The sequence below is a fragment of the Sprattus sprattus genome (assembly GCF_963457725.1).
Source record: "Sprattus sprattus genome assembly, chromosome: 10".
NCBI classification, from domain to species: domain Eukaryota; kingdom Metazoa; phylum Chordata; class Actinopteri; order Clupeiformes; family Clupeidae; genus Sprattus; species Sprattus sprattus.
Window position 1 is genome coordinate 22,869,917 of NC_137908.1, and position 23,646 is coordinate 22,893,562.

The window sequence follows — 23,646 nt, forward strand, 5'->3', positions numbered from 1 at the left end:
ACGATCATAACCCATTAAGACACTGCAGATAGTACAAACCAGAGTCCTCTTTTATAACTTCCTATTTTAAATTCAGAGAGTGGAAGATTCATATTTTTCAGTTAATTTGGGATTCACAGTGAATCGACTTAATATTATATTCTTGCTGTATCTACCTACCTGCTGTACCTGCATCTCATTCCATCCCACATGAGCTCCAGCTCAGTGTTTGGATGAATCCTGATCCAACCACTAAGCTGTAGAACCCAAACATACTTTAGCATTTGCGCCCTGAGCACGCGCCATCTTACATATGAGTTAAAACCCAGTATTTACTGAAATATTATGAACATTTTCAACAGGTAAACTCTCCTCCTGCGTATGCGTCTCAGATAACTTGACATTTCTATCAGGGTTTAATGTAAAGCTCTAAACCTGCACCATATGTCAAAAAGAGCATCAGCTTTGGTTGATCTAATGCAAATCTGCCATTGCTATTTGCACTCACACTTTGCTCACATCTATGGTGCTGGGGGGGTCTTCCTGATTGTCCAACTAGCTGTTCCCCAGCTTATCAAGAAGTTGGCTAGGTAGGTAGTAAAGATGAAATAAAGGGAAACCTTGGGTTGCTTTTATTATTTAAATAAACACATTTTCCACAAAATATATCTTATTTTGGCCACAACAGATGCATAAAGTTCCTTCTCTGTCTCTGAGATATCCTATCTCATAGTATAGCTACACATACAGTCCTTTAATCCAATGTTCAGCTAAACAGGCTTTCACTGGACCAAAAAGCCTACAAATGTAAGAGAAGCAATGTAAAGAATAACATTTCAATGTAATTACCAGTGAATATCACAGTTATGTGACACAAACCTAATATGTTGTTGCAGTAAGAGTTTGAGGTCATTCTTATGCATCAGCACACTGTTCGTAGGCTGTTGGCTAAAAGAGTGAAAGGAGCCTAATTAGATCATCTTGAAACTTTTATTTCCATAGAAAATAAAGCTGACCGCAGCAAGTGCCAGAATATCTGCGATATTGCCATCTTCTTACATTTTTATCTCATCTGACAAACTCAGTTAAAGGGATTGCTTGACAATGTTATTGGCCAAACCTTTGTCCAAACCTTTCAATAATGGTTTGGCTCTGCCCACTTAGTGCTTTCAACCATACCTTTACTACTGTCTTTGAAGCCGTTTTTTCGCCCTCAGACTAGGGCTCAATAAGTCATAGAAAGACACATAATATATCTAATATTTCTCTTGTTAGAAAGTTGTGCATCTTTTTTGACATTCATAAATGCAGGTGTCCCTTACCCGCTCACCTCCTTGTGTAAAATGGTATTTGTTTCGCTCACATACTGACTGCTTAGTGTCCCCCTCCTCTCACAAGCTGGCTAGGATGCCTAAATAAACACATAATTGATTTATGATTTCAGTGAACAACAATTATTAACAAATAATGTATAAATATCTGTTTGGACAAGTTGCATTACATTAGTGGATATATCCTGGCACAACCCCACTGACTCTTACGGTGGGAATCCATACCAGCGACGCAATCAAATTCCATCGCTTCCATCGCTTTGAGTGGGCGTGTACTTTCTCTGAAATGTTTAAACGCTGCCGGTGAAATATCGCTTCTCATTTGCATAAGTTTGAGCATGTTCGAATTTTCATCAGTCGCGTTGCTCAGATCGCTGGTCTACGTCACAATGGAGCTGGCTCCCGTTGAAATGCATGGGGTCGCCCATATCGCGTCGCCCAGATCGCTTGTATGGATCCGCACCGTTAGTAATCACTCCTTGTTTGATATAGGCTACTTTAACGGTTACATTTGACGACATCACCATTCCATTATTCCTGCAATGCGAGAGAGGGCATTTGACAGAGTTTAAGGAGGAAATGGAACAAATTGAGTAATTAACATGTAACATAAAGACAAATCTGTGTACATTAATGTTCTATATCTGTTGCTTGGCAAACGCTTCAACCCGAAAACTTTTTTTGGGAGGAGAATAAATAGCTATGGCTGGATCACATCTGGCAATACATTTGGCAATGTGTAATAATATAATAATAATTGTCAGTCTTTATTCGCACAAGCGAGGTAAACCGTCCGTCCCTGACCAAGACAGACGGTTCACCTTACATGGTCCCAGGGCGCTTAAAAGCTGCCCACTGCTCCTGGGGTCCTGGGGGAAGGACAGTCCAGGATGGGAAATAGCAGAGACTAAATTCACAAACGACCTCAGGCATGTGTGTGTGTCCTGTGTTGCAGTGTGTGTCGCTTGTGCAAATAAAGTCATCATTGCCAAATCATATTGATCTTTGGTTCTGGTAATTTTGCTGTAATTTTGCTACATTTTTTAACTCCCTTCTAGCCTGACCTTCTATATGCATTCAGAATTCAATTCAATTGATATAGTGCCAAAAACAATGACATCCTCTCAAGGTGCTTTACAGAGCCTGAAGCAGAAACAAAGGCATTGAAAGGGGCAAGGAAAAACTCAGTGTTATCAGGCAGAACACTGGGCAGAACCTTGGCTCATGAAGAGCCATCTGCTTGCATCCAGCCAGGTAGAGAGGAAGAGATGGCAAATGAACATCTAAAGGGGTATGCAGCATGCTTGTACATGTCTAATATATCTCAGACGATTCTACATGTGTGACGAGTGACTGAATTTGTGTTCAGTCACTTAAATGTAAAGGCACAGACTAAGCCTCTACTCATCCACTGATTTACCTGTTCCAGATCTGTTGAAACACAATATATACTTGTAATGTACAAAAAATCGCACACTAATTCTCTCATAATCAGCACACAATTTTTTGCATAATGTGTTTGATTTTTTGAAAGCCTGTGAAAGGTATGCACACCTAAATTAAACGCTGTCTGCTGTATGTCTGTGTACTTACAGTTTATGACTAATGCCAGTGCAGCATATAATCAATGGGTTTAGCACTGAAAACCTGAACTTTGGTAGGGTCAAAACACAGCAGAGGATTAGTCATTGCATTTCCTGGCAGGGATAATGTAACGTGTCTTTGATGAGAAATGACCCTGACATACATATTGATGCATAATGACGAAACATTTTTAGTGATGAGGTTTTCAGCTTTTTATGGACTTGTCTGAATCTAATTGTATCTTTGTCCTGAATTCCATTTATATAGGCCATTTAAAGGGCATTGATGAAATTCAAATCCATGACAGGATTGGATTGCCTTGCTATACCTACAAGGTGGGTTGATTGCGTTTGGTTGTGCACTATTATTACCATACACTAATATCATTGAAGGGCTATGCTAATGGACATGCTTATTAGGTAGCTTGATCAATATTTGTTTGGCCCTATGCCAAAAGCTGCATACAACATACAATTCACTGACAGTGAAATCAAAGAGTTAAAACTTAATTTGATTAGGTTTTGATTTAACCACATGGTGCAAAAATGCAGGTCAGTTTTAACCATTTTCAGCTGCTCATGGTCCTTTTTCCACCATCAAATATTTGCATATTGAGCATTTCGGTGTTGAGTGTGTTCTCTTAGTGTGAGTTGAGTGTGTAGTCTTTGCAATTGCATTATGATAAAGATTATCTTTGGCTGTGAAGTTGGGGTGGGCTGAAACAGAAACAGCACCTGTGTTCATTGACCTAAATCTACATGAGTTGACAACAGATGGCATGAGTACAAATTGGTTTGAATTAAACTGGGATCATCAACCATGCAGGGTTGCATTCTTAGTGCATGCTTAGTCTGTGTGTATGTGTTTCACATGCATTCAAATTATTATCTGTGTGTTGCAACAGCTCTTCTGTTTGGATGTGTATGTTATTGGGCCTCATTTATAAAACGTACTTACGCACAGAACTGATCTTAGACTGTGCGTGCGATCAAATCCACGTCTAAGTACAGATTTATAAAATCGTCTTAGACGTAGAAAAGGACGTATCTCTACGTCTGGTTTCAGTTCGTGTAAGTACATTTCCTTGCGGCAATACTGGAGTACTGCAGGAACAGCCGACACGCAGTTTCATCAACGTCACCATTTGGGCTAATGGTGAAAGGCCAAATTAATGTTTCGCTCAATAAAATCAAATAAACTATTAGAATAATTTACACATGAATGATATTCACATCTTATAGGTATTCCGTTTAAATTTCACACGTGTAAAACATTTTGCTCAAACTTATAGCCTATAAAAAGACTAAAAGTGGCTTAGTTTTCAGTAGGAGATATGGCTGCATTGGCGTTGTTAGAGGATATTGCCAACTGCGCAATAAGGAGAGAGAGGGTTTTTTTGTGATCGTGCAGACTTTTTGACTCAGGATGATGTATGTCTGATAAGCAGGTAGCTACCGCTTGCCGAGAGCGTTGTGCACAGTGGTGTAGTCCAGGGTATACGCAGGTATACGGAGTATACCCACTTATTTTTCAGTCAGCATTGGATTAACCACTTCTCAAAACTTTTATCGATTCGATTACCATGTGCTGTATGGGCTGCTTCTCCAGGGACCACTACACCACTGGTTGTGCCCAAATGGCCTCTCGTCTAGAGAGGCGCACCAGAGGCAACCAGGCCATACACGTTCAGGTATTGTCCGTTCTTGGATTCCTGGCTACAGTAACGTTCCGATGGGACCAGTCGAGCAATCCCCGTCATCATTAAGCAGAATTTTGCCCGATGTTCTACGCAGTATAGGTACTATCCCATATGCCCGCAATTGATTAGATTTCCATACAGTGCCCAGCAAAATGTGAAAGAGGATTTCCTGCGTAAAACAGGTTTCCCAATGTATTCTCACCCATATTTCGCACACTCAGAAAGCCTAGGAAGCCCACTTCAATACAGCACAGGTCGGTAGTGGAGTGCACCAAAGCCTTGGTGCTGCTGCCGCAGATGTGGCTTCTGGTGCCTCTCGTACCACAGGTGCTGGTGCTTCGGACACGTGTGTACTACATGTCAAATACTTTGCTTTTGCCATTACGCCACCAGACAGGCTTTCTAACGATGTTTTGGCCCGCATCTGCTGTTCCGTCAGCAGAACGTCGATGCCAGCCTCACTTTAATTCTTCTGTTTACATGTTTCTTTCTTGCTTGCCACTGTCACAGAGAGTTTGTGCATTGGCGATGCGCTCTGTTTGTGCATTGATAATATGCTGATTAGATTAAATAGGGGCGTTTTGAGGGCGGAGATTCAGTTGCGCACAATTTCACGACCATTTGTGATTTATAACCGAAGGATTGGCGTACACGTGTTTTTTGTGTGTACGTCTGTTTATTGTGGATCTCACTTACGCTCATTTCAGGAAATGTCTTAGACAAAATGTAGGATGGTTTCTACGCAACGTTTTATAAATGAGGCCCATTGTAATACAATACTGTGCTTTGAGAATTTCAAAAACCAATATATTGTAGCTGTGTAATTTCCATGTTCAATTAAATGGAGTTTTCCAAGATTATTGGGAGCAGTTTGGAGGTCTAGCTGAGTAAATTAATAAAATACATGTTTCTGAGAAACATACTGAAATCCATTCATCTGTTTGAAGACCAACTTACTAATTGCACTGTATTCAAAGTACACAAATCCAGTATTTGAGTAAATGTTAATCCAGTTGATCCTCAGCCACTTTCTGATTCATTCACATCAGTCTCATTGTCATTTCAATGTCAAATCTTCAGTATCTTTACCCCAACTCCCTTGTATATTTCCATGCAGTGGACTTCCTTAGCCCTCTTCCAAACTTCTTCCAAACTTCAAACTTGGAAGATATTAACCTGGAAATAATTGAATTATATTTAAAACAGAAAGACATTTTTAAGTCATTATGATGTGCATAGAACTGAAAATGAAGGACTGGGTATTTATACTTTCCTACCAGTGTTGGTGGGAAACTTCACAATCTATAATTTTTAAGGATTTCCTGAACAGAAAAAACTGCAGGTTGCTGATTAGAAAAGCACCATGCACATGGAAAAGCAGACAGGCCAAACAGCAAACATCAAAGGGAAGGGTCGAGGCATGTATGCAGTCATAGGACACTAGAGAAGAGCAAAGTCTGTTTGGAATGTGTAATATTAATAATGCATATTCATTTAATTTAATTTGAATTTTGTATATGTCCTCTGAGCTAATCATACCAATGAAAATGTGGTTTCTGATGAGGTTTCTGCAGCTTTAGCATAGGAAGTTGTTTTGTTTTTTACTGGAGGAATGTAATCAAACATTTTTTTTTTAATTAATTAAAAAAGATTCAGCAATCATCTACAGAGTCTGGCAGTTGACTCCAAGTCCTTGAAAGGGCTCTAATGTTCAGGAGTGCCAGCTTCACAGTAAGGTTATAGGGCGTGACAGATTCACGTTGATGTGTAACACCATACACTGAATGCCCTCTAGTCCTTGTATTTCTAATCAACACCACAATAACGGTATACTGGGTCCCAGCTTGTTCTCTGAAGCCGCAGTTTGTGACCCCAGGTGGGAGTGGACACTCTGGAGGGGCATGACATATGTTTCTGGAAATCCTATAAAGATCCAATTTTTCTACAGATGAGACTCTTGTACTCCTCACATTGAGACCATTAAAATTATATCAAATACCAATGTGCTAGCATGTTCTATTCACCCACGAAATTGTGGTTTGGTGTGACCTCAGAATGGCCCAGAATTGTACCCAGGAGAAGGGAAGAAGGGAGGGGGCACGGGAAAGTGGGAGGGACAGGAGCCAAGTAGCAAAAACCCAGTGCATACGCAGTATGTGTAAACAATGCTCAATCATTTCAGACAAACATCAGAAGACAGAGGTGGATTAGAATTTTAAGGGGACTGTCCACAGGCAGCACCTAATGTGTTTCCCATTTATCGCCCAGGCAAAACGTTCCCGGGATCAAAGAGCCCTACAGTGTCCTGTCCCGTCAGGGAAAAGAGCTGTCAGCAGTAATATGCTTACACATACTACATCAAGCCACATTCCTAGCTGTTAGAAGCTTTTCCTATGGCTTTAACACAAGTGTTAATGTTTTTTTTCAATCTCGTGCATTTGCTAGAATTACTCATAAGACCTTTGCCCATACAATTTAGCAGCAAGAAAAAATGTATCAACATATATTTTAGTGACTCACGTTTAATAGTGACATTTGACTGACAAATTCTGCTTAATAGCTCGTCGTATCTAGCCGGTGACGGTGTGTGTTTCTGATCTGATTGATGTGAAGACAACAGCAGGGTGGAATTCCTTGCACCCCACTGGCCAGGTACTGATCGCTTGTATGGAAGCCCAACATTCATGGGCCTCTACACACCAACTGGGTATTTTCTTCTCTCTTTCACTCCATTCAGAGTGTCACAGCATTCAACAGTGATTAGCTTATTCTAAACTTATTAAGTCTGGCTTCTCCTGGTATCAAATGAATGTGGGTAAAATGAGTGAAAATGAAAGGTTTTCCATAGTGAAAATGAAAGGTGTATGATAAAAAGGGCCATATGATCATGGCCATTATTCTAGTGATAGTGGTCAGCTATTTTGTAGCATTAGACTGTTCGGGCAACATTAGTTGCAAGGTAACAGACACAATCAAAGGAGTAATGAGTAGGATTGATTAACCTTACTTGAAAAATAAGACGGGCAGCCTCAAATAAGATAGGATTTGCTTCTGTAATATGGATTTCTGATCTTTACTGACATATCTTAACCCAAGGACCTACATAAGGTAGGATGTTTTTTGTAATATGGCCCCTGAACGCCTAGCTGGGGATCACATAAGTGCTCAGTGTGCAGCCATGGATTATGCAACAACCCCAAAGGACCCAGTCAGTGAAGCTTATTCCAGTAAGTCCAAACCTGAGCTCAGTCCATCCACTACGCATTCAGCAAGTGTGGCTTGAAAAGGGTAGACCATGAGAAGGAGTAAAATGATCAATTCACTCGTGATTGGGAGGGAAGCTGTACACTGTAAAACTGAACTGAACAATTCAATCCAAATATTTAATGTAATGTTTCATTTTTTGATTTGTAAGCAGTTGACCCGGTTTCGCTTCCCTGTCACTGTAGGTTGTTTGTAAGTCACTTTGGATAGATATGTCTGCTATTTATTTACCTGACCTTTACCTTTGAAATGTCCAAATGTGGTGGAATTTGGCAAAGTGGATATAAAGGCATAAGTGCTGAAACTGAATTGAGACTGCATATGAAACAGGAAGAGTGTGGGTGCCCTAAGCCAAATACTACATACAGCGTGAGTGCTGACATAGGTTAGACACAAGAGACATGGCACATGTGTAACTCTCCTCTCAAATGCAATTTTATTTTTTCATGAATACCCTCTGACCTATGTAAATCAGCTATACATGTATCTATTTATTTGATGGATTTCAAGAGTTCTAAAAGCATGGCAAAAGAAGGGAATAATGATTAAAAAAATGGTTTCTGGTCATTAGCTATAAAGACCTTTCATCAAAAGCTATCTTGCCCTTTGTGTGATCACCATAAAGTGCCACCCCTGTCAGCAATGCTATCTGAATGACACCTCCTGATGTCTTCTGTCAGGACCCCTGATATGTACTTGGACAAATTAATTTGACAGGTTTTGAAGGGTTGACAATCGCTCGAAGGAGAGCTGTGCAGACACCTCTCTCTCACACAAACACATATACAATACAAACAGTGCCTCCTGGGCCTGGCTCCCCATGTCTACACAGTGTGACCATTTGCGGTATATTGTGAGAGGAGCTTGGTGGAGAAGCAGAAGAGTGGGTCATGGTTTTGTCAGTAGCTACACTGCAAACCCCTTTATAAAGCACACAAGGCAGTAGATTTAATACCTGCTATGTCTCTTTGCTCTAACATGATCTGTCTCTCTTGTTCTCTGTGCTTCTTATTACTGTTATTCCTTGTCCATCCTTTATCTTGGGCCTCTTACTCTACCCTCATTTTCCCCAGCCCTGTCATAGGTCATAGGTCAAATACTAGACGGGTGACTCCCAGACTATGTACCCCATACAAATTTGTTACTGGTATTATAGTCTTGCAATGAACAACTGAAAAGATCTTGTCAGGCCTGTTTTTGTTCTATCTATTATTGAGTTGTGGTGAGTGTTGTAGGTCATCATAAACAAAATGTGTTTTCGTTTGGAAAGTGACATCAGCATAGGCGGAGATCCCGGGGGGGACGGAGGGTACATGTCCCCCCCTCGCATAAAGTTGTCCCCCCCAACAAAATAATAAAAAAAAAAAAAAAAAATGTAATATGAAACAAACGAACGACGACACAAGCGGTGCTTATTATAAACGTAACATAATGTGCTTTTTAAGTGTTGAAAAATCATTATCCTCCTATTCCTCGAAGTGGTTCGGCTCACATGCTGTTTCCAAAGGGCGGGGCTACAGCTCCGTGTTCCAGTCAGTACACGGTCAGGTTGTGAGATTGTTTCTCGTCCTCTCTCGCCTGCACTACAGCAACGGCAGTACCAGTATTAACCCGACCGGTGGGCTATCGCACGCCCAAATCATTGAGGCAAAGGTACTGAGTGCCTCACCTCCGTGCTTTTTCAATGTTTTTTTTCAGACCAACAAGACTGAATAGGTTCTACGCATGTGCACGTTTCTGGTTCAATTCTTCAGACTTCCTGGGATTTAAACAAATAAAATAATAACTAGAATGCGTTTCGTGAACGAACTGCGAGAGTGTGCTTGCTCTGTGACAGAGAGAACAAGTGCCTATGAATTAACATGTATTTACATCTACTCAATCAGTGTATTGGGGCCTTCTTCCAATATATTTTAGAAAGAAACCAAGCTCAACCATTATTTTTTGGCTCCACTGACGTTAAGACATATGAGGGCATCTCAGAGTTTCGTTATACTGACTTACTGAGCTAAGTGAATTGTTGAAATTGCTATCTTGGTAAAAGGAAACATCTCTGCAACAATATTGGAATGAATGCGGTTACATAGCCAGCTTTACTTAAAGTTTATTGTAAGATAGGCCTATATGTTAGACTTAATGCAGTTAGAGTTAGACTGTAGGTCTAGTATCAAACGTAAGCAACACTTTTACTGTATAGCTAGAGAGCACGTGTATCACATTGGTTTATAGTCTGTCAAATTAGTTCTAGTTATTGGTGTTCGTTGGCATAAAAAGTTAGTCTTCTCTTATAAGCCTATAGTACATCTGATTAGAGCTAGCAACCATGAAAAACCTCTTCTGAAACTAAGAAGGATAACTATGACTAAATGTGACTAAAACTAATATGCATTTATGTCTTAAGACTGAATCTAAAATAGCTGCCAAAATTAATACATCTCAGTGTTCATTTTGGCAGCTATTTTAGATTCAGCAGCTATTTTAGATTCAGTGCATATTAGTTTTAGTCACATTTAGTCATAGTTATCCTTCTTAGTTTCAGTCTAGTTTTCGAAAACTGAGCACACTACAACAGCTACATCCTCAAACGTTTTTCAGTTAACCTAATGATTCAAGGTCTCTCATGAATCATTACTCCCAGGACACGGGTTAATGTTAACTCACGCTATCAGCCACAACAAGTTAACCATTCTTTCAGTATAAGCAACCTTTGCATAGCCCCGCACAGCTAGGATAGCTAACGTTACCGTAGTAGGAATACAAGCCTTAGCTCACTTGACCACACAACTAAATTCATGAATTACTTCACAGGTTTACTTAACAACTTGAATTAAGGAAAATGATCCCCCGTTACGGCTAGCTGAAACTGCCAGTGGATACTCCCGTTACGTAGTGTTAGTTTAGGCTGATTCATGCTTCCTTACGTAAGCGTAAGCGCAAGCGCAAGAGGCCGCGCAAGCCCCTTGCGCGACTTCTTACGTCTTGCGTGCGTCGGCCCCTTTTTCTAGACTTGCGTCATTTTTTACGTAAGCCCTTACGCGAGCCTCGCAGCCTGCATTCTATCAACGAATGATACGAGATGAGGTTACTAAAATATTCTGCATGTCTACTCAGTTTTATAGTGCTTCCCAAGTAAAGGTTTGAAAAGAACTTCAAGCTTCAGACTTTCTGTTAGGGAACCTGTTATCTATCTGCAGAGCAAATGTCAGGCTCATACAAAAACATTAACGTGAATTACTTGATGCTAATACCTAGCGCGGTGTCTATAGGATTTTCCATATACGTTAGCATTAAGCTAACGTATTTTCTACCACAGTAAAACATGCAATACTATGTGATTGTTTTTAGAAAACGAATGTTACGAGGTGAGATTACTAAAATGTAGTCTGCATGTCTGCTCAGTTTAACAGTGCTACTCAAGCAAAGGTTTGAAAAGAACTTCAAGCTTCAGACTTTCTGTTAGGGAAACAGCTTTCTATCTGCCAGGCAAATGGCAGGCTCATGACAACACGCGCAACCTTTGGGAGCATGAACTGCACCGAGTAAATTTTGCGCAACCGTTAACCCCCAACGCTGTAGCATGCAGCCGCCTTTAGCCTTTAGCCCCGTACTCAGATGTTACAGCTGCTTAACACAGCTAGGATAGCTCTGCTTAACACAGCTAACGTTACCGTAGTGGGAATACAAGCCTTAGTTCACTATATCCACACAACTAAATTCATGAATTACTTCAAAGGTTTACTTCACAACTTGAATTACGGAAAATGTCGTCTCCAACGTTAACGTAACGTTAATTTATATGTTAGCTGCTACGGCTAACTATCAGTTTCCATTAAAATTTCAGTCAGTACACTGAAAATGCTGCCATTCAACTCACCTTAACGAAGTGGAAATACGGTAGCTAGGTTAGAAACTGTAGTTACTCTTATTCTTTCTCAAAGTTGAATTGAGAGGGACAGAGAAATACGGTTCCTCTTATTCTTTTTCAAAGTTGAATTGAGAGGGACAGAGAAAATGCGGTTCCTTGGATTTGGCGGTGTCAGTGAGAAGCACAGCTGCAGGCCAGTTTAATGACCCTATTATGACGTCATAATGGCAGAGCTCTGCCATGCAAGTCTATGGAGAAAAAAGGGGATGAAAAAGAGGGATAAAAAAGGAGTGCCAAGGGGTACCGCCACGAAAAGTCATAGCAGCTTGCACCGGATCGAACCGGACGTTTTGGTGTTTGAATGGCGTCTCTAGCTCAATCAGGCGAGGAGTAGTTAGCTGCAAGAAAAACGTACGGAATAAATAAATAAATAAACTAGAATGCGTTTCGTGAACGAACTGCGAGAGTGTGCTTGCTCTGTGACAGAGAGAACAAGTGCCAATGAATTAACATGTATTTACATCTACTCAATCAGTGTAGTGGGGCCTTCTTCCAATATATTTTAGCAAGCAACCAAGCTCAACCATTATATTTTGGCTCCACTCACGTTTAGACATATGAGGGTATCTTTGTTGTTCTGTTTTTGTTTGTTTGTTTGCTTGTTTATTGTGAAAGGGTCTAGTGTGTTACATTTGGTCATAGCCTAATAGTTCCAGAGTCTCGTTATACTGACTTACTGAGCTAAGTGAATTGTTGAAATTGTTATCTTGGTAAAAGGAAACATCTCTGCAACAATATTGGAATGAATGCGGTTACATAGCCAGCTTTACTTAAAGTTTATTGTAAGATAGGCCTATATGTTAGACTTAATGCAGTTAGAGTTAGACTGTAGGTCTAGTATCAAACGTAAGCAACACTTTTACTGTATAGCTAGAGAGCACGTGTATCACATTGGTTTATAGTCTGTCAAATTAGTTCTAGTTATTGGTGTTCGTTGGCATAAAAAGTTAGTCTTCTCTTATAAGCCTATAGTACATCTGATTAGAGCTAGCAACCATGAAAAACCTCTTCTGAAACTAAGAAGGATAACTATGACTAAATGTGACTAAAACTAATATGCATTTTTGTCTTAAGACTGAATCTAAAATAGCTGCCAAAATTAATACATCTCAGTGTTCATTTTGGCAGCTATTTTAGATTCAGCAGCTATTTTAGATTCAGTGCATATTAGTTTTAGTCACATTTAGTCATAGTTATCCTTCTTAGTTTCAGTCTAGTTTTCGAAAACTGAGCACACTACAACAGCTACGCTGTGTGTACATCCTCAAACGTTTTTCAGTTAACCTAATGATTCAAGGTCTCTCATGAATCATTACTCCCAGGACACGGGTTAATGTTAACTCACGCTATCGGTCACAACAAGTTACTTGGGATATGATACCTCATAGTTAGCTAACGTTAGCTAGCTAAACGTTTACAGAGGCTAACGTGAAGCTTCAATCAAAAATTATTAGCTAGCTTTCCAAGCTAGCTGACACAACCTAAACACTCGACTGCCCCTTTGAAGTCAACTTAACGTTGGCTAATATATTCTAATAACTAGTTATCATTGACAGTTACAAGCTAATTTACCAAACTCCTTTCTGTCCTAAATTGAGCAGTTGCTGGTGTGAGCTACAATATGGGAGCTAGCAAAGCCATTTCTAGCTCTACTTCACAATACTGCTGCCTAGTGTAATAAGTTAACGTAAAACATAAATGTTTATAAAGTATCAGACATAAACAGGATACAACACACCAGTTACCAATTGATATTATGTGTTTATATACCAAAAATGTCAGTAAATCCAGATGATGATTATGCTGCTGCTGCTGTTGGTCCCGTCGCAGGTCCCGTCGAAAACCCTGGAGTCGCGACCCTGTCAGTTGTTTCCATGTGAAATCAATGGAATGCTTCACTTTTTGACGCCGTATTGACAACTGTCTGTCACTCGCACACTGTGCTTGTAAATTATTTTTCAAGTTTGCACGTACCTATTTATGCGAGTGAAATACTCGCACTGTAGAGCCCTGGAAGGTGTCTCTTAATATTCCTACAGTTGAATGGAGAACGACTGATAGAGCGGGTGACGTCACAATGGCTCAACCTTCCCCATGTTAGTCAATGAGAGAAAAGGGGGATGAAAAAATGGAATAAAAAAGGAGTGACAAGGAGTACCGCCACGAAAAGTCATAGCAGCTTGCACCGGATCGGGCCGGACGTTTTGGTGTTTGAATGGCGTCTCTAGCTCAATCGGGCGAGGAGTAGTTAGCTGCAAGAAAAACGTACGGAATAAATAAATAAATAAAGAAATAAAGAAAACTTGACGATAACAATACTGTGCTTCCCTTCGGGCAAGCACACTAATAAAGAAAACTTGACGATAACAATACTGTGCTTCCCTTCGGGCAAGCACACTAATAAATACGAGAATATGTCTACAGACATTGTTTCTACGAGGCATTGTGATGTCCTAACAAAAAATTAAAGTACTACACGAACACTGCAAATGCCATTGAATAAATAAATAAGCAATAAAGTCAGTCAATCAGCCCAGTAGCCTGCACGGTCAGATTGTGAGAAAAACAACTGTTCAAAAAGTTGACGCTACCAGCGTTATCAAGTGGCGTGTTAGTGCACAGAGAGGTCATCATCCAATCCGATGTTCCCAGAGTTCCGCAGGCTTCTTCTCTATATAGCTAGACGTCACCCACCGCTGCCTGTCTTGTTGATGGTAAGAAACTGGAGTTAACAAGCATCGTCAGGAGTTCGTTTTTTGTTAAAGAAGAGACTCGGTTAAAATGGCAGAGAAAAGAAAAAATCCTGATAATCGGTCATTTTTTAGTGCTCCTAAACGCGTTTGCGTTTGAACTTTCAACATTATTTGTCTGTGAGTAGATATTTCGTGTTAAGACATCTATTGCCGTTTAGAGAATTTAAAACTGACGTCGAATTTCTGTTTGTCACTGTTATTAGAGAATTTGGTATTTAGCAGCTAAGTGATGCTAGCTCTCGTGACAGCAATTTTTTTCATGTCCCCCCACGTATTGTCCCCCCATGTATTGTCCCCCCCTGCAATGAAATGGGATCTCCGCCCCTGAACACAGTGTGGCTTTGAAATGTTTAGTGAAATTGGTTCAATATTCTTGCCCAGTTCTATCAAGAATGTAATTATGACATCGTCAGAACTGTACTACTCTCAACAAAATTACAGTAATAATACTAAGCCCTGTCTTTTTTGTCTTTTTCCATATCTCGCTCTCTCTCTCTGTTACTCTCTCTTTCTCAGCTGTATATCCAGACAACAACACTGACGATCTCTATGAACCTGAGTGCATCAGTAGCACTGGGGATGCTCTACATGCCCAAAGTGTACGTCATTATTTTCCACCCAGAGCTGAATGTCCAGAAGCGCAAGCGCAGCTTCAAGGCTGTGGTGACAGCTGCAACCATGTCCTCACGCCTCTCTCACAAACCTAGTGACAGACCCAATGGCGAGGCCAAGACTGAGCTGTGTGAAAATGTGGATCCAAACAGTGAGTAATGCAGTCCACCTTGTTTGTCTATTTGATTGTAGAAATTCAAGCATTTGAGTAGAAGAACTAACTCACCAAAATGCACTTGCAAAGCTTTTGTACGAACAGCAGCATGCATGGCTCCAAAACATCACCCACCTGCATTACTGTCTCGGAAAACAATTCATTGGAATAGGTTTGTTTAAAAATGGTGGCTCGCATCAAAAGATTTGGTGAATTTTCAGCATACAAATCGCTTAAATTGGGGATTCAACAGAGTTGACAGCTAATTCAGTTTTGAATACTCCGAATAGATCAAAATTTAGTCTTTTCCAAACATTTGCTTGGAATATTACTCCACGCCTTCTGAAATACAAAGACACTGGAATAACAGTTTCCGGACATACTGTCTGGTTCCACCCATAGAAGCTCAATCTAGATAACTTGAGACTGGGCAGGCCATTCCTTGAATGCACAACTGTGCAGGAGGATAGAAATATCAGAATCTGTAGTTCGACCTGCCTCACAGGATTTCAGCTGGTAGCTTTATTAAATAGAACCTACAAAACACCAGTCTTCTTCAACAGTGAGAATGCACATGAATGCTTGCCTTCTAGATAGAGTTTGAAATAAAAATGAAAAGATTAAAATTGCCAAAAAAGACAGATACTGTGTGAAATTGGATTTAAATGATGTTATGGACTTGTCTGGGAATTCCCAGCCCCTTCACTGCATTTCATTTGCTCAGTTGGTCTGGCAAACTTCTCAACAGCGGTCCACTTCATTCACGTAATTGGACACGCCTTTAACCAATCAGACCAACGATACTATACAACGATACAACGATCGGTAATAAAGCAAACACATATTTTTTCTGTATGAATTGTTCCAGGGCAAGTTTCTGTTCTGTTTTCAAAGAAAACTTGCCTTATCGAAGTTTTGTGGTGCTTCGGTGTCCACCATGTCCAATGTTTAAAAACTCTCCGTGCAGTAGATTTTGCTACGCAGCGGAGGTTAGTTTAAATCCGCCAATGGCGCGCCAGGTAGCCAAAAGCCAGTTTGTGATTGGCTCCAAGGATCCTGGAAATTGTGAAATGAACTGCTATCCAAAGTTTGCCAGACCCACTTCAGAGGCAAAATCAAATTGGCCGTAAGAAGAGGGGCGGGACTTCCCAGACTAGTTATGGACAGCAGTGCCTGTGGAATTCTGTCCAGTAGCAAAACATCTCGGTTTCGTATGTAACCTCGGTTCCCTGAGTAGGGATCAGATGTAACATATCAGACATGACTCTGTTATGGACCAATCGAAGCACTATCTATTCACGCCAGAAGGCCGAATTGCGTCGAATCACCGTCCTGAGCCCGCCCCCTCAGGTACTCTATCTCTTTCGACTCTTCACTTTTCGAAGTTAAGACCGTCAGTACTTCTCAGAAAGTATGACTCTGTCTCAGAGCACCTTCGCTGAATGAAGTGATAAGAAAATATGAATTATGAATGTAGGTCATACTGTTATACGGTTCATGTTGTGCTATAATTTTCATAGTATATCACATTACAATAATAACATCTACATTAGCATGATGTCCGCTATAGTGCCGAACAGCACTTTGTTTTACAACAGTTTATTCCTCACCTAAAAAACAGAAAAACTCTGACACATATACTTATTATTGATGAAACAAAAGGTTGTGCTGAGTTGTCCTGAAATGACAAGATTTAAGTTTTTCTCAACATTTTACACTAAATGCTCACTTTTTCAAAGAAAACACAAATCAGTCAGACAATCAATCAACCAATGCAGTCGACAGTCAAGGTAAACACATTACACACAACTGAAATTACACAACTCTCATCTAAAAGCACCCACATTATATGACATGAACAAATGTCAAAGTGTACACTTAAAAAAAAAAATGCAAACCCACTAAGTCTTAAGATAATGTACTGTGTCAGAGAGCAGTTATGGGAGCATATCAACTCAAACAAGTTGTGGTAAGCTGACATTATGTAAGTCTCATCAGGTGAATTCATCCTTGTCTCTCTGCTGACAGTTGGCCTCGTGTGTCTCACCGGCCGTGTGTCCTGTTGCCTTGGTCTTTTGCTTGCTTTGGCATGAACTGCTCTGGCTCACCAACAGGACATCCAGTCCCCCTTAAAACAAAACACTCAGAAAACATCACAAGAAAATGATGGGTTGTATAACACAGACATATCGACTTTAACCCATGGATTATTCAATAAAAAAATTCCATGAGAAATATTTGCCCCAAGATTTTTTTTGCAATGTTACAGCCTGTTCCTGTATGGATTCAACATAATGCTTTTTAGTGATGATTAAACTGAACAGCAAAGAAGTGAAATATACACCCATCATTTTGTGGTGAAATTGTCAGTTGACTTAAGACCTGGACAATTGTATTCTCATGTATATTCAGTGAAACTCAGAGGTTCATCCAATAATGTTTCTTCTTCCAACAGGCTAATTCTCATGTAGGTAAGACTAAATTCATCTCCTTCTTTAATGACCTTGATCTATTTTCCAAAGACTGTAAAGAAGGACATGCATACAATGATAGCCTATTTCCATAATGAATAGCGTACCCTTGAACAGGGTAAAAATAGCTTAACTTAATTAGGTAACAGCTTCATACTGTATGCTGTTGAAGGGAAAAATAGGAAACCTGTAGATTTGCTTGTTTTTTCTCTTCTGTAAAATGATGTATACACTTACAGTTGTATAGGTATAGCATACAAAATTGCATTATGAGCTATTGATACATCTATCTCCCATTACTAGCCTCAAAACAACATTCTAAATCAGCACAAACCATAGCTGGATCTAATGCTAATCCTTGGATCGTGTCTGTTTAACTGGTAGGGAAACACAGCGCTCAGCTGTGATGGAAGGGCAGACTCATCTCCACTATAGCTCTCAGTAGAGCAATGTGCCATCTGTGTTAGATGTCCCCTGCTCTCTTGCTGTCTTTTTTTTCTGTCTTTCTCACTCTCTCTCTCTGTCTTACATACGCACACACACACACACACACACACACACACACACACACACACACACACATTCACACACACACACACACACACACACACACACACACACACACACACACACACACACACAAACACTACTAGAAAACTTCACAGGAAGATTTCGTTCTCCCTTTCAACGAACCTTGTTGGTGTTGAGAGGCTGCCGGATGGCACAAGGTTACTTCCCTTCTAACCTTATATGGATGACATGACTCTTACAACATGTACCTGTCCGCTGTTGGACAAGATGACAATCTGAAATGGGCAAGAATGAAAGTGAAACATAGCCAATGCAGAAGTGTATCTATCAGTAAACTGGTGGAAGCGATTTTATATTGATGGTAAGGTGATCCTTCTATTGTAGAAAAACCTGTGAAGAGTTTAGGCAGGTGGTACAATTCAACATTTTGTGACTGAGAAGAGGTTGAAAAGCTTAAAGAATGATTTTCTAAGGCTATCAATACCATTAGTAAAACCTTGCCTGCTAAATTATAATAATGGTGTTTGCAAGTTGCAAGTTGCAGTTTCAATCTTCACCCAACCACTGACTGAGGTTCTGCTGAGATGGGAGAACATCATAAGTGGTTTCAACAATGAATTTAATGTGGTTAGTTTCCATAGCCAAAACTCTTCACAGGTTTTTCTGCAATGGAAGGAATCACCTTGCCATCAATATAAAACCTCTCTTCCACCAGTTTTCCCTTACAGATAGAAAGACTTCTACATTTTGCTAGATTTCACTTTCATTCAACTCGACTAACAGTACGTAGACAAGGTATATGAAGCAGTTGTTTTTAGTGTTGTGATGTCATCCATATAAGCTCAGATGGGAGGTAACCGGGCCGTCCTGCATCCTTTCACTGCCAACCCATTCAGATGCCCTTATAATTACCTCCATTGCATTCCAATGCCGATACCAATTATGCTAGCAGGTGGTGTACGTGGGTTCTTGTGTCAAAGCACAACTGAATACCCTCAAAATATCTTTTGGAATGAAAAAACACCTACCTGACGCCACATCCTCGGTATTGCTCCTTTTTTCCATTGATATTTCAAAATACAACCTCTTGCACCTCTCTCCGCCTGGGCGGGGCCATGGTCCATTGTTGATTCTGTTTCTCCAATTGTAGGAATGTCTGCCAGTAAAATAAGATCCACATGCCAGTGATTGTCTGTATGTAGACAAGATACTCGTCATTATCATCACTTTGACTCAAAATGGTCAAAATCTCTGCACTTTGCCATTTAGTCCATTTATATAGGGGGAAAAAAGTCTAAAGTATGTTTGGCTTGGTAATTAACCAGAACCTTGAGATCTATGCAGACACCCCCTATTTTTTGATGCCAAACTCACACCAGAGTGTAGTAAAGCAGTTTCATACTTAGCCATAACATACATACTTAGCCATAATCAAGACATAACAAGATGGGCTTCCAAACTTTTACAGAAATTAACATTTGCACAGTTGCCAGTTTTTAAATTTTTCATTAAAATTGCGCTTCCCTTTCGAAAATATAAAGTAATGGGACATGATCTTTTTGAACAAGCATTTAATAGTTTCTTACAATTGGCAAAATGATTTCATCATTTGCTGCTGTGGATGTTGACTATTGAATCTAATCCTAGTGACAGTTGGAGGCATATTTGATAATGTACGTAAGTAGTAGCTATATCTACTGTATGTCTTGTGCATGTGCCAACATTGAAGTCTGCCACAACATGCTGCATGCTTAAAATAATCTAAACTCTCATTTCATTAACGTTGCAAAGGCCTGTCCTTACTTCTTCATATATAATATATTTAATGTTTTCATGACTTGAAAATCCAGAAACACAGCAAGCCTGATCCTATGGAAAAGGTCTTGCCTTAGAATGCAACCTAATTGTTACAGAAAATGAGCCGAGATAGACAATACATTACCTTCACTGTTTCACTTCTCTTTACTTTGTCCTACTGCTAGCTGGTCACCTGGTTTGCACTTGGGAAGTAATTGAGGTAGACTGATAGGTTTCCTAATATTTAAATCTTTGACTTTAGGATTCAGGATTATTTACTTCACTCTGGATATGGAATATTATACGTATGTGTTTCAATGACTTCTTTGCTATTTCCTGAAAATAATTGGTCTAATAGGATTATTTTTGTTTTTCTGGAAAGTTTGCTTGAACTGTTAAATTGTAGGTATTCTGTTACCACACTCTTCTTTACTACATTAGCGGTAATGGGACTTTTTCCTCCTAAAAATATTGTTACCCATCACTACTAACCTAACCTAACCTCTTCACTTTTATTCCCACTATATTTCACACAAATAAATTCCCTAATATTGCATATAGCTTACTTGCTTATTAGGCTCGTATATTATTATTGTGAGAAGGCCTCAGCAATGTTTACACTTTAATGCTTCGAACTGAGCTGGGCTGTTCTCAAATCATTCAACACAACATATGTATTCATTTTAACAATGATAATTTAAGAGTTTAAATATTTTCATGATATACATGTAAATTGATGAAGTGACAAGTGCAATTGTCATGACAGCACATATCAGAGTCTCCATAAATTCAATTTAGAAGACACAACAACACGCCCAGAATGAAAATGTCGCCTGTCCCACAAAGGCTTTGCACTACCTTAGCTGTCTCATGAGTGCATAAATGCTAATCGCACCTCTGCTCAACCCCTCCATTTGACCTTGCCCTCTTTGTGCATTATCATCATGTCACAGCAACTAACACGGAGACTTTAAAAATGAAGGCCCACTGTGTCAAAAGCAGTCATAAAAATCAGTATCGAAATGCATCCATTATCAGATGCAATAAATAGATTGTTAACAACTTTGACTAAGGCCATCTCACTGCTGTAAATCCAGATTGGAATTTTTGCATGTTGTTTCTGTGTATAAATAAAATAATTGTGTCTCATCTAGGCAGTGCAAGTAATTTTGTAGGAATATGGTCTTGTAGACACCTTGTAATGAGTGATGATTTTGATGATGAAGTTTAGGGGGGTCAATAGGTGTGATTCAAAAAATACACCAGACTGTAGGGGTGTTTCAGAGGTAGTTATAGTGCATTTTGAAAGGACTACAGGTTCGTGGGAGGAAGGAGTCTGCATTTGCCGTCTTATTGTTTAAAATTTTGTTATGGAAAAAAGATCATAAAACTGCTACAGGTAATATAATGATAGCATTTGTTTTACTGCATTGTGGTTAGTTCATAAATGGTATTTAAGAGAAACCTGGAGTTTTCAATCATTAGAGAGTGTTTTTCTTAACGTATGATGTTAAATTTCCTTGTGTATAAATGTTCAAAATGGATTAACAGATGGAAAAAAGACTGTTGTTTGTGTGACTTAGGGAGCACATACAATATGTATAAGCAGTATGTCTATCCATCTATCAATCTCTATGTACAATTATACAATTGAAACTTAGCTCAGAATATTTAAACTTGCAACATCAGTATTAGGACAAACAATACTATCAACCTCTTTTTTCACCTTGTTCATTTTTTTTCTTCATACAGGTCCAGCAGCAAAGAAGAAGTATGTGAGCTACAATGAGTTGGTGATTTAAAGACCCCTGCCAATAGAGGGATGGGAAAGATGCGATGTGGACACTTGGTCAGGTTGCCCTTTTGCAAGAAAAAAAGTAAATAAAAGGCTTCTTGGGTTTCATGTGCTGTGCTACTTTTCTACATCAGAAACCACCACAGCCAAGCATTTCTCAGAGTTCCCTTTCATCTGAGGATCCGGCCTATGTTTTCACCCTTCACAGGAAGAGACCAAAGCAAGAAGAAAAGAAAAAAAAAACATGGAGACAAAAACAAATAATAGAGTGAGAGAGAAAATTAAAATAAAAAATCTACTGTCTGTTTAATGTAGGAAAAAATGAAAATCTATGAAAAGGAAATCTAAGAAGAATGCATTTGGGTGTGGAGCTCTAACCCCATTGGTGTATGACACTGGCAGCGCCCCTGAAAGAGATATAGGGGTGGAGCCAGCGGCACTGATAATCTCACAGAACAGACGCTTCACTCACTGTCTCTCGGGAGAACCATGGCAGTACACAGATCCCCCTCTCCCTCTCTCTTGTCTTTACTTGTACTTACAAATTGCAAGTTTTCCAAAATTTGTGTAAAAATGTGTGTGGTTATTTTGGCAAACTGTTCAATTTTAATTTAATTTCAACTTGTTTTCCTTGCTTCTTGAATGCACATAATGTTAAAGCCATATTCTTCTCTTTTGAGATGTTATGTTAAAAGAAAACCTTCCGAGCCATTTTTATCATTATTATTCCTGATTCTCTACCCTTATCCAATTTATTGATAACCTTTTCTCTTCTTATAGATATTTTGGTATTTTGTAAGGGTTTGTGAGCCATCAGCAGTGTCTGTGACTACAAGAGAGCACCCATTCATGTTTTATTGGATCTATCTAAACCCCAGTGATTGATGGTGTTGCAGTTTTAAAAAGGTGTACATGTCCCAGTTGTCAATGCATGCCTGGTTTGTTTGATGTTGCAGTACAGTTGATAAATTAAGGAATAAATATTTCACAACAAGGATGTTCAATCAACATGCTCTCAAGGAATTTTACAGCCTTCATATTGATTTTCTATTTCCCTGGATTTCTTCCTCTGACATTCTATCCCTCAAGGCAGAATATGGCTTTAATTTTGTCTTGGAATTTCGTATTGGCCCCACAACAATGGAGAAATTGTGAACATATGAATATATATATTTAAAAGAAAATACAAAAAATAAAAGCATGTATGTTTTATACGGTTTGTATTAAGTATATCTATGTTGCCCTTGCAGCTTCTGTGCCAATACTGTGGGAGTCATTTCCATTTGGCCACTCATGCAACTCTTCTGTGGTGTTGTCCAAGAATGTATCAACATGAAATAAAACAGTTTGGTTATTAATTTTGTATTATTCCTTGAGAAGCACAAAATTAATTTTATGATTTTTTTTTTACTTGCAACAAATGTATTAGGTTCATTACTAGACCATTTGATCTGCTATAACAGGAACTTTCCCTCGATACCAGTTGGAATCAATATAAATATTTCACTACCTTCTCATAAGGACAAGGTCAGCAAAAAACATTGCAGACTTGCATAATGGAATATGCAAGTTAGGTCATATATAGAACATACACCTTTTTTGTATATTACTGTATAACAGGGTCAAAATTGTGTTATCATACATATATACAACATTTACATGTATGAATTTTACAGACTTTTCCCATATGTGTATAACTATAGACTGGAACTTCACTGAGTTCTGCTTTAGCAAGTTGGCCATAATGCCCT

At 39.3% G+C, this 23,646-nt stretch overlaps 1 protein-coding gene across 1 annotated transcript in view; it reads left to right on the top strand.

The window, feature by feature from the left end:
* grm7 (glutamate metabotropic receptor 7) overlaps positions 1–21,902 on the top strand; it is a gene marked incomplete at both ends in the record, with an annotated part of 154,737 nt that extends 132,835 nt beyond the window's left edge. Inside the window, 2 exons of the mRNA XM_080846603.1 lie at positions 15,052–15,298; positions 21,853–21,902. Coding sequence (XP_080702729.1) covers positions 15,052–15,298; positions 21,853–21,902 — 297 coding nt within the window. The remainder of the gene's footprint in view (positions 1–15,051; positions 15,299–21,852) is intronic.
* Between the last annotated feature and the right edge of the window lie 1,744 nt (positions 21,903–23,646).